General features: G+C 30.9%; 3 protein-coding genes across 3 annotated transcripts; 2 read left to right on the forward strand and 1 right to left on the reverse strand.

Moving 5' to 3' along the window:
• Positions 1-142: 142 nt before the first annotated feature.
• On the forward strand, positions 143-2,404 carry VNE69_04193 (armadillo repeat-containing protein; the record flags this gene model as incomplete). The annotated part of the gene is made up of 1 exon (XM_065473444.1): positions 143-2,404. One exon carries the CDS (start codon positions 143-145, stop codon positions 2,402-2,404), a length of 2,262 nt encoding a protein of 753 aa, XP_065329516.1.
• A 634-nt stretch (positions 2,405-3,038) lies between these two features.
• VNE69_04194 (RNA-binding protein) lies at positions 3,039-4,556 on the reverse strand (the record flags this gene model as incomplete). The annotated part of the gene is made up of 1 exon (XM_065473445.1): positions 3,039-4,556. The coding sequence occupies one exon, from the start codon at positions 4,554-4,556 to the stop codon at positions 3,039-3,041; it is 1,518 nt and encodes a 505-aa protein (XP_065329517.1).
• A 2,103-nt stretch (positions 4,557-6,659) lies between these two features.
• VNE69_04195 (polar tube protein 1 (PTP1)) lies at positions 6,660-7,865 on the forward strand (the record flags this gene model as incomplete). Its single annotated transcript, XM_065473446.1, has 1 exon — positions 6,660-7,865. The coding sequence occupies one exon, from the start codon at positions 6,660-6,662 to the stop codon at positions 7,863-7,865; it is 1,206 nt and encodes a 401-aa protein (XP_065329518.1).
• Positions 7,866-12,731: the final 4,866 nt, after the last annotated feature.

The following is a 12,731-nucleotide window of genomic DNA, read 5'->3' on the forward strand; positions in this document are numbered from 1 at the left end:
AAAAATACTAAAAATTGAAACTTAAAGAACAAGTCAAAAGCTTTTAAATTTGTACCTTACTGAGTTAACAACTGAGCCCAAAAAAATATAAAAACTTTGAAACTTAAAGAACAAGTTAAAGGCTTTTCAATATTTGCCCCTTATGACTGAGTTAACAACTGATAAATTGAAAGAATATTGCGAAAATTTTGATTATAAAAAACTCTCGATTTATTGCACAAGAGACATAAAGAAAATGCCGCAAATACTGCATTTTATAAAAAATATTGAATCTACTAATATTTCTGAAATATTAAATTTTGCTTTTAATTTTCATGAAGAAAACTTAAATTTTGAAATGAAACTCATTTTATTACAAACTTGTCTTTATACTTTATTGAGTAATCCTTTTAATTTTATAGAAATTATGGATAAAAAACAGAGAAATGAAATATTCAAATTTGTTACTGAAAATTGTATTAAGGAAAAATTAACCATTAAAATTATTGTAAAAATATTCGATATAAAATATATTTTAGAAAATACAAATTATAATAGTTACATCGTTCTAAAAGAATTAAGTAAAATTCAAAAATTGCATAAAAATATTATAGAGTTTGTTTGTTCGAGTTTGTTGGTTTATGAAAATTTATGCGAAAAAACTATAAATAGAATCGAAAATTTAAATCTGCATGAAAAAGATTTTCTCATAAATTATCTGACAAAAGATGAATTATCTATGTCAGATAGAATTTACAGTTTCAAGATTTTATCTCACCAATACAAACACCACAAGGATCTTATTACCCCCAGTATATTTTTCAAATATCTGAATTTTAATAATTTCAAATTTGGATATTCTCTTTCTAGATCATTTTTAAGGATTATCAAATATTTTGATGTCATTGAAATTAGTAACCATATACAATCTTTATTAACAGATATTTTTGCTAATGAAATGTTATGGATTAATTCATTTCATATTTTAGGATCATTGTTTTTTAAGAATTATAAGATTGAGATTGACTTGTCGATTATTAAAAGAAGTGTCTTTTATAGTTGCGATGATACTAATTATAGAAGTTGTTTAGTTAGAGAATATGCTTTGTTTCTAATATATTCTATTATAAGAAGAAATCCGACAGACGAGTTGATTAATATTCTGGTTTATACATGTATATTTGATATGAATTTAAAGATAAGAAGAATTTCTGCCTCGATTCTTTCTTCATATTTTAATTTAGATTTATTTATAAAAAGGTATGATGATTTATTAGATTCATATGAGAAAATTAATCGTATTTTTAATATTGAGATAGGAGAATATTTATCTATGAATAGTACAGACATCACAGTTATGCAACTGAAAAATGAGATCATAATGAAATACGATTACCAGGTACGAGTAGAAGATAATGATAATGTGACACTGTCTTATATAAACCTAGGCTACAACTTTAAATATTCCATAATGTATGAAAGGGAGTTCTTAGAATCTGAAAAGTATTTGCTTTTGGATCTTAGTTCACTGTTTAAATATCGATTTTTCGATAATTTATGCAATTTATACATAGAAATATTATCGCTTATTTGTAGTTCAGCACAGTATAAAGATTTGATCGAGACCAAGGAAGTTACAAATAATATAATTTTCATGCTTTCGAAAAATTTAAAAAACTTTGAATTAGTGAATATAATCTGGTCAATTGATTCAGAGGTCATTTTTGAATTCCTATTTAAAAATCGTAAAAAGTCAAATCATAACATAATCGTAGCCAATATTCGGAATTATAAATATTTAGAAACAATAATACTAGAATATAAAAAGGCCATCAAGCTTAATATGAATATTGACTTTATAACATCTATCTATAAATCTCTTCTATACTACAAAGAAGACATAAGACATTTTGAAGATGAAATCCTAATGGGCTTGGAGAATTATTCTATAACTAGTCGTGGAGATGTGTGTTATGAAATAAGACTCACGAGTCTATTATTAGTCAAATATGATAAAGTACTATTTAATAAATACCTAGTAAGGTATTTAGTGGATAAAAGTAAATATATCAGAGATTACTTATTTAATAATCTAGAAGATTATAAATATCTAATAGATGGATATGAAATATTAAGCAAAAGAGATATAAAATTAATAATTCGGAATATGCACTTGTTTGATGAGTTTAATGTCACAATAGGAATATTGGGATATCTTGCTACGTGTGATAAGCATGAATATGAAGAAATTATCGACATATTAATTTCTAAGCGCGATTTAATTGATAAAAATATCAAAAAAATTACAAGTTCAGGATATTCCAGAGTATACAATTATATAATCAAGTTAGATTTAGAAATGTCAAATAAGTTTAAGTGGACTGAACTTATAAAAAAAAATGACACCGAAAATACTTATAATTAAATCTTTTAATTATGAATATATATAAAGTAAGGGTGGCCTGATTGTAAATAGCATTCTATGATTCTTCTCCCTGCAATATGGATGTATTGATTAGTTTATTGTTCGGCCCGCAGGCCATAATAAATTCTTGCATTTGCAATAGGAAGGCTTCTCCCATTCGTTGCTTTCATGTACATGCCATTGTTTCGGTTTAAGTTTTCTTCGGGATGAAAAAAAATAACTTTTTAAAAAATTAGAATACTGCGATAATTAATACCACAGGGGGTTGAAATGTAGCAAGAGTTCTTATATTATAAATTTATCAAAGTTGGAGATTTTTTGCTTCGAGATGTTAAATAGTAGATCGATAGGCCAGTACCATAAGGTCTATGTGTGCTCGTCGATTCAATTATTCTAATTTTTTCGAATATATCATCGCTATATTGTCAAAACTATTTGAAAAAATCTAAATATTTAGAGATTAGGTCTGTATATAGTTCACCACAGGTAAAAACGGCACGGGACTTTATTTGTTGTAACATGTGCATCTACTGCGTGTTCACTTAAAGGCGATTTTCCAGTGTCATTTTATTTGGAATCGTAAAAAGGGTTATTTTTGTATTAATTAAGATTTCATAAAATAGTTTTTTATTGTTTAACGATAATTGGGCCTTAATGCATCACTAATAGAATAATCAACACGAATTTCTTTACCTTTGATCGACTTACCTCTTAGTGATTCCTTGGCCTTTATACAATCTTCTAGACATTGGAAGTAGACGAATCCAAATCCTCTACTTTTCTTTGTTTCGTAGTCCGTGATGATTGTAAGCTTGTAGTCTTTTATGTCTGCAAGTTCCTCATTGAGAAATTCTCTCAGATCTTCTTCAGTAGCATACAAACTCAGACCGAATACACCAAGTGTCTTAGAAGGGGGGACATTCTCAGGGATGATTTTCTTGGGCCTTGATTCATAAGACTTTTGGGCTCCTTCCGACATAGGATCATATGTAGAAGGGCCTTCCCTGTCGTATCTTCCTCTTCCTGATGATCTCTCGTATTGCTCATGGCTTCTTCCGGTTCCTTCTCTTGAGCCTTCTCTAGATCCATATGATCCTTCCCTTGAGCCATAAGATGAGGTTCTTTGACTATAGCCTCCTTCTCTTGATCCATATCTTTCTTCTCTTGAACCTTCTCTCTGTCCATAGCCCCCTTCTCTTGAGCCTTCTCTAGAACTATATCTTTCTTCTCTTGAACCTTCTCTTTGTCCATAGCCGCCTTCTTTTGGCGCATCTCTTTGTCCATAGCCACCTTCTCTTGGTCCGTCCCTTGAGCCTTCTCTTTGGCCATAGCCCCTATCTCTTGACCCATATGAATCTCTTCCTCCATGGCCTCTCTCTCTTTGGCCATATCTTTCTTCTCTCTGCCCGTATCTTTCTTCTCTAGGTCCACCATATCTTTCTTCTCTTGGTCCACCATATCTTTCCTCTCTTTGGCCATATCTTTCTTCTCTGTCTCTTGATGGATATCCTCCTCTTCTTTCATTTCCATATCTGTCATCTTCTCTTTCTGATCTAAATCTTTTATCCTGGCCGTATGATGAACTGTATCTGTCATTATCTCCTCTATCAAATCTTTTCCTGGGGTATTCTTCCCTACGATGTGATTCGCTTGGTCTTTGTTCATAAGATCTTGGTCTGTATTCTTCTTTGTCTCTTGATGAGTTATTATTGTTTTCTACACTAGGAGCAGGAGCATCCCACGTGGAAGCAGATGGAGCTCCCCAAGCGCCTTCACTTTTCTCAGATGGAGCTCCCCAAGCATCTTCGCTTTTCTCAGCTGGCGCGTCCCAACCTCCTGCAGATTTCTCAGCTGGCGCGTCCCAGCCTCCCTCACTCTTCTCTGTAGGTGCGTCCCAGGCGCCTTCACTCTTCTCTGTAGGTGCATCCCAACCTCCTTCGGATTTTTCTGTTGGTGCGTCCCAAGCGCTTTCGCTTTTTTCGGCTTCGTGCTTTTCTGCTGGTGCTTCGCTCTTCTCCAATTCAGATTTGTTTTCTACATCAGTTTTCTTTTCTTCTGTTTGTGCTTCCTTTTTCTCTTCAGTTGCCGTTTGATTTATTTTCTCTTCTGTCTTTTCATTTTCTATGGATTTATTTTTTTCCGCTTCTACCATTTAGGGGTAGGATTTTTCAAAAAAATATTAATTTTCTTTTGCTCGGTTAAGCGTATCAAGATATTACATTGTAATAAGATATTTATTATTAAGTCACAATTTAATATTTATATGTGAATTATTGTATCCACATATAAGTAATAAGAAAAACTGACGAAATATTAACATGTCACGATGCCAGTAGATCATATCCCTCCCATGATCCCCGTTTGTACACGTGGCACAGAGCTGTAATTACTTACAAATATGTAAGAAGGATGGATTAACCCACGCTAAAAAACTAGATTTTACTCAGTCCAGTAATGTAAAGTAAACGAACAAGCTGAGACGCGGATTAAGGAAAAAGCCGAATATAAAAAAAAAGAATTTATCATTTTATATATAATCACAAGTTTAAATATTCTCTATGCGGGGTAAAATCTTAATAGCGACATAAATACGACTTACTTTAGTTCACATGGTTTCTCTAAATAAAGAAACCAAAATTTATTTTTTTAATTGAGTGTTGTAATAATTTATATCGTGCAAATACCAAATTCTCAATTAGACCTCCGAACGGAAGCGTATATACAGACAAGATTCTTAAAAACCATTGGAAATCAGAACTGCAACATGAAGTTGAGGCTTGAAACAGCTAGAAAGTCTTTTTTAAAACCAAATAAGAGGCTCTTTTGTTACTAATAGTAAGGAAGTTAAGCTATATACTAAAGCATAAGAATGATGAAAGGTTTTATATTCAAATGATCAAATTAGAAATGTATGTAAATTAGGCTTATACGTGGGCACAAGAATAATATTATCTTATGTAATGTAAATAGGACTGAAACATGAAATTTTACCACGCAAAACAAAAAAAAGCACTTTTATTTCCGACAAAATGAAGCTTACACATTAGATCATTCTTACTCACTTAAAAGATATATAATAATCTCAGCAACGAGTGGGCATTATCCAAAGTGAAGATAGCTTCGTATAATTAGGGTCTGCGTATTAAAAGTCCTAATTGACATAAGTCTTTCTATAAATAACAACTCAATTATTCTAAAGTAGAGAAGACTCTTTTGTAATGACACAAGACAATGTTTCAAAGCAACAAGAATCAAACTTGGCAGAATTTGAACACATTTTTTTTGGAACTATAAATATCGTCAAAGCCTCAAGGCTCTACAAGCTTTGTGCAAAAGATGGCTATTTTATGATCCCATGAACCAATACATCAGGCGGAGTCTAATAATATTTTATAAAGGTCAAATTATTATAAAAAGTAAAACATTATACATATTTCTATATTTAATAATGTTTACAGAGTTTAAAACAATACTAGGTTAAATAAATGAGCTTTGTTAAGATGAAACTGACCTGAGTTCAATTTGACCACATAACTCAAAAACACCAGAGGACTGTAAACTGAAGCATATTGCAACTAATGCCCTATAATTACATTATAAACAATGGAAAAACACGAAAAGTACTATGGTAAATAAATAGGTATTTAAAATTTGCTGTGCCCGAGAAATTGGTGGAAAAAACAAATAAACTAATTATATTATAAATTAACGTTGACAATTAATCGATAATAAAAAATTTTTAAGTTTTATATATACACAAGGTAATATTATATGTTGACAAAGTAAATATATTAAAAAAATAGGCTGACTTTATAGACACTGTCTCTATCCATTTAGACGGACCAGCGTACTTAATCAATACTTTGTAAGTTTAATCACCTTAAAAACCAATAAACATTACGAAAAAAAATCAATATGAAGATTTTAAATAACAAAGGATTTAATTTACGCTAGAAATACAATAATAAAGATAAAATAACTACTAATAAAAATTAATTTTTTGAAAACTTTCTCTCTTTCAAATGTTTTAAACTTTGAAACATAAATATAAACATGAAACATTTTGGTTGTGTTGAGAATGGACAGAAATATTAACTAAACTTCTCTTTTAATGTATTATTAATTTCTAAAAATAAATTAAAAAAATTATTTATTTCTGATGAAACAGTTTGAAAAAACTACTCAATTAAAATATTTGATCTCTAACAATGTTTTAAAAATAAATATTTAAAAAAAAAATTTATAAAAAAACAATATGAGAAATATAAAGTTTTTAAGTGCAGCTCTTTTGTGTGCTCAGAGTGTCTACTCCAATATATGCGCTCCTTCTAATACAGGAGTTCCTAGTATACCAAATTTAAGTGGAGGACAAATAGAGAATTGTGGAGTTCCAAGTAAACCTCTAGTTGCTCAACCGCCTTCAGGAATGCCAACAGATTGTGTAGTAGGATCGCCAGGAAACAATCCACCAGTAGGACAGCCAATGAGACCATCAGGATATAGTCAACAACCACCAATTTGCGCAGTAGGCCAGCCAGAAGTGCCCGGAGGAAATTTCCCAGGACAACCAAGCGTGCCAGTGATGCCTAACGTTATACTGCCCCCCTCTCCACCTCAACCTCCTGCCGTTACACAAGTATTCCAGCCACCAGTACCCGCTGCCACTACTATCGTAAACCCTGTGCCAATGCCATATCAAACTCCTCAAACTCCCCAAACTCCTGGACAAGGCAACTACTTACCACCATCTGGATCCAATCAACCACCAAAACAAGAAACTCAGTGTAAGATAAAGAATGTAGTTGAGTGTACACCAGTAACTCCCGAGGAAGAAGTGCCTGAACCCTTACCACCCACGTCAATTACCTATAGTCCGCAACCACCTACGAATGTTCCTGGAACTCCTAATGTTCCTGGAACCCCAGTTATGCCAGCTATGCCCATTGTGCCCACTGTACCCGCTCAGTCACTATGTGTGATGCCACCAGTCAATCCAGTCCCAATGAACCCATCTAATACACCATACAACGGATCCAATGTTTGTGTAACGCCACCATCACAAGGCACAGGTGTACCTGTTCAACCTTCTCAGCCTGCTTTACCTGCTCAGCCTTCTCAAACTCCTCAGCATCCTGTGCAAGGAACTCCTCAGAACCCTGCCAATACTGTTTACGTACCAATCCAGCAAGCTCCTAGTGAATGTGCTAATCCCTCTAACATGATCAACTCATTATGTGATAATAGCACCCACTTACCGACATCAATGAAAGGATCAGTAACATCTTGTGATGTACCTAATAATGCCGAATGTTTATCTAAGATGATCAGCCAGCCGCCACAAGCTACAGTAGTTGATTATGCTGAATGTACACCACAGCCGAGAACTTTAGTCGATGTAGGGGTTTTAGCACCAGCCAGTGAAGCTTATATTCAAGCACATCAAAATCAATGCGTCTATTAAATAGTTTCTAATACTTTTTGTTTTTTTAAAAAAAAATTTCCCTTTTATTATAAAAAATATTTTTTATATGAATATATTAACAAATTCATCTTGGTGTTTTATATTATTCAATTGAAAAGGAAAATGTTTCATATTTAATATCACATGACAATTAATAAAATGTGTTCATATTATAAATATATTACAATTAAGAAATTGATTGAAAAATATGGTACATTGCTAAAATAATTTGTAATATAATTTATAGCTTATAATATCTTAAGGCGTCAAATCGTCTTTATTCGTTATATTTTTCATTATCAAAAAACTAGTATATATTCGAAATGTTTAATCTATTACTATTAATTATTTAGTAATGCTCTTTTTTAATTACCTAAAATCCCCATCAAATGTATATGTTATGGAGCTTTAAAATATATAAATTATTTGGTATAATTCTTCATAATTAAAATAATACATACTTATAATCTCAACTGCCAAGTCATCACAATTGTGTTGATGACTAAAATGTATTATATTCCAGAATAAAAAAATAAAATCGACAATTATTTATATTAACAAAGCACGTAAAGAGGCACTTTATTTTCCTCTTTGTTTTTAAATGATTATAAGCGTATTTTATAAGTCACGAGAAAACCTCTCATGACCTCTACTATTTTGTGAATGACAGGGTTGTGCTACTTTATTGAATAAAGTTACAAAAGAAACAGAAGAACTTAGGATTGCAATCATCAAACTGTACATTAAATTTTTTTAATCGCCATAATATAAGCCATTAAATTTGTTGGCTTAATAATGTGTGTTTGGCTCGAGCAAATCAGTTACTTGATCCATATCACACATTAAATTATGTCCAGCATATATGATTATGTGGCACGGGCTTAATGATCTGTGGAGGAACATCTTCTTACAATCACAAAAGGCACCGACTATCATCAGCATCGCGTAAACGATTGCTTACACAGCCGCAGCACGGCTCTCTATTTTATGGACCATCTTTTATTGGACTATTCGGTTTCACCGACGCGTTTCATGTCCTGTGTGATGGGATCACGAAACCTTCCGACAACTTCTTCTATTCTCTTGACATGGCTAGAATAATAACACATTAGAGACTCTACGCTGAGGATCATACAACATATATAGACTTTACTTACATTCTAACAGAAGTGGCCCTAAACATTACAGTTCTTTGGGCGTGTCTTCCATATGGCCGTAGATCCCTGTGGCTTAACCCACACGAGTTTTACAACTCGTCTGAACTAAAAATTACCATCTACATATAATATAGCTGCGAATATTTCAACACCACAGCGAAATAATTTTTTGAGCTCAAATGAATTTGTTTCTAATTTTTTTAATACAATGACACAAAGCGACCATCCCCAGAACCATGTTTTTCTTTGTCATTTATGACGTAAGAGCTGCTTCTCTATGGTAACTAAAATTTTGCCCATAAAATCAATCCGTGATGCTGTGCTGATTTTTAAATAAATTTATTGCAACTGAAAATTGCCAATGATTCTATATTTTCTTCTTGCAGTTTTATTTTTTTTACATTAAATGGGTTTGCCTATATTTTTTTAAATATTTTCCATTTGGTAAACATTACATGAAGAAACTTTTTTCTATATAATATTATATTTATCGAATTGATAAGTAAGCTTTATAGATTGGATGGTTTAGATTTTCTACATTTATTCTTAATCTACATATGGTTTTAAATCATGTAAATTTGATGTTACTTCCGCCGCCATTTGCTTTTTTAATGACAATTTAATTGGCCCGGAGTAGTAACCTGATAAACCTTTCATAAATGGTTTTACTTTGCTACTGACAAATAATCTTGTACTAGCATTTTCATAATAAAACTGAAATATTGTAACATAAACATGAATAATATTAAATAAAAAAATCGAAGAGTGGTATTACTAAACCTACCACGCGATCTCGCTACTATAAATTTACGATTGAAAAAATTAAACCTGCAAAGTTTAAAGAGATTGATGTACATCACTTACTAATCCCTTATAATATTTACAAAACACATACATAATTCATTATCAAATTGATTTTGTACTCATTTTTCTATTTCTGAACCCATCTTGCAATGTAGTACAAATTTATTTTATTGTATTTTATAAAAATATAAGTAATTTAGAATGTAAGATATTTTATTGTTTTGTATATCACAACTTACCCAGTTTGCATTATACTAACCGTCAGTGTATAAGCTATTATAAATTTTATTGTCGATGTTTTCTTTCAGTAAAGGTATTTTAATAAAATTTATTACTTAATATCTTTTGTTTATTTTTCGAAAGATTTTTGTCATGAATCTTCTTCTTAGGTGAACAAAACAACCAAATAATAAACAAAATTAAAAGACCCTATATACTTAATTTACAAAAAATTACAATTAAATATGTTATTTTTATTTTGTATTTTGGTAATTTTAGTGGTTGTTGTTTTTTAGCTTTCTAGTTCTTATTTTTTACTCTAAATTAATTTTTTAAAAAAAAAATTACGACTTTTAAATGCATATATTTCAAGTGATTTTTTATATACTAGTCTATTGGTCTACGATTATCCAGGCCTTGAAAACTTCTAAATTCAAATCAATTTTGTGTCTATCTTCCTTTAGTTTGTTTGAATATTATTAATATATTTATTTTTTATGCAGCTTAGGCTTCAATGTATGTATATCTTTTCACCATGTAGTATATGCCTAGTTTTTTGAATTAAGTCTTTTAGCAGCTATATTGATCAAATCAGCATTAGTGTAATAGAATTGCTGTTTTTTAAAAAAAGGCGCTAAATTTGGAGTACTTGTGATTTCTATATACGTATATGAAATAATAAGTGCAAACAGAAATGTATAAAATGGTCGATATACAGCATAAATTTTAAATAAAAATTGTTTATATAACATGCCAAACTCAAATATGTAAATATAGGCTTTCAATTTTTGATTATTCATTATTTTCAAAATTATAATAAAACATTTGCTTATGTTAAAAATTGTTAATTTGTGCATCTTGAGAGTTGGGGGAATTCTCATTTCAGAAGTGTTGAGATTTAACGTATAAAACGTAACGACATTCTAAAAAAATTCTAAAATTTCGATGAAATTTTGAATAAATTGAGACAAATAGGAGGCTCTGTTACAGTCGGAGAGATAGACCAAAGCAAATTTAAAAAAATTAAAACCATAGGAGAAGACTTGTAAAAAGATTGGGTGAAATGGTACGGGAAAATGATTGAGCAGTAAAGATAGTCTGCGTGGTGCTCAATAAATAAATAAAAATACATTGCACGCAATCTTGTTTCAGCATGTAAAAATTTTCGTCATTCTTTTAGATATGTACAGGTCCTCAATATCTTTGAAAGGCTATTATATATCATAGAAAGCACTACAGTCATATTTAAAAACGCCAAAAAGGTGCCTATAAAATCACTATTGAAGGAAATTAAAGTTTATTGAAATCTTCTATATTGAAAAAGCTTAAGGTATATTTTCTTTAGGTATATATTTGACTCTCTATGTACTAAATTACATGTGAATCAATGTACCCTTAAAGTTTTATTAAAATTAAGTTTACGATATATAAATATGGCTAATTTTCACTTTATCCCCCCCCTTACCAATATAAATTAAGAATTTTTTATTTTTAGCCCTGTTTTTTAAAAGTCGAAGCGTCCAGAGCGGAAAGGAACAGAGAAAAATTTACATAAGTAAAAAAATGGTCTTAGAAACATCTAATTTGATCATAGTTTATGAAAAATATATTATTTAAACCAATTTAATAATGTTTTCTAATAAACTATGAGTTAAATAGAAATCTAAATTTGTAAAAATATGTTTTAGCCTATTGCTTTCTTTTGTCATTACATTTAATTTTTGCTAAAGATAAACATGTTTATACTTAGTTTATGTTGTTTAAAACAGAATCTAGGTTAGGTTATTCTTAGTTTGGTAGTATATTTATTAGTCTTGTTTTTTAGGTTTTTATTGGTTTTTCTAGACAAACAAAGTAAAAATAATGTTATATTTATGCTCTTTTAAGAATTATTGAATCGTATAGAATGTCAATTTATTAATATATATAAGTGCTTAACATAATTAGGGTTTAATATTATTACTGATTATAACATCCCCCCTCCAGACGGTTAGTCTCCTTCAACATACTTTAAATCCCCTACACCCTTAAGATCATAATGCCTTTTTTTCACCAACCTTCCATTCTCTAATCTCACTATATATGAATCCCCTGGACATAGCTCAATCACTCTTCCCATGTCTAAAAATCGACCCTTACTATACTTACTACATCCCTTTAAATTCTCATTCTTGGCAACCCTAACTATCTGGTTCCTTTTGAACTTTTCTCTAAACCAACTTTTAAACTGTTGCGCATACTTTCCCTCTGGACTATTCTCCATACTAACATTTCCTGTATTATCGGTTAAAGCTTCTACTGGCGTGCACTTAATACCAGCATGAAAACTTAAATTATATTTCTCAATAGCTTCATAAACCTTGTTCTCGAATTTTTCTTTTTGGCTCTTTAAAATACTATCTCTTACAGTTCTAATAACTCTTTCTACTCTTCCATTACTTCTGTGCGACTCAACGCTGACCTTTCTATGACTAATATCTAAATTTCTACATAGCTCGGTAACTTTTTCGTTGCAAAACTCTTTACCATTATCCGTAATGATTTCCTCTGGTTTTCTACCCTGTTTACACAAATCCTTGATAAATTCGGCAATTCCAGATGCGTGCTTGCTCTTCAATACTCTGCCCCATAATCTCCTTGTAAAGTAATCAACTGCCAAAACAATAAACGCTTTCTCATCCCTAAA

The sequence above is a fragment of the Vairimorpha necatrix genome, chromosome 4 (assembly GCF_036630325.1).
Source record: "Vairimorpha necatrix chromosome 4, complete sequence".
NCBI classification, from domain to species: domain Eukaryota; kingdom Fungi; phylum Microsporidia; family Nosematidae; genus Vairimorpha; species Vairimorpha necatrix.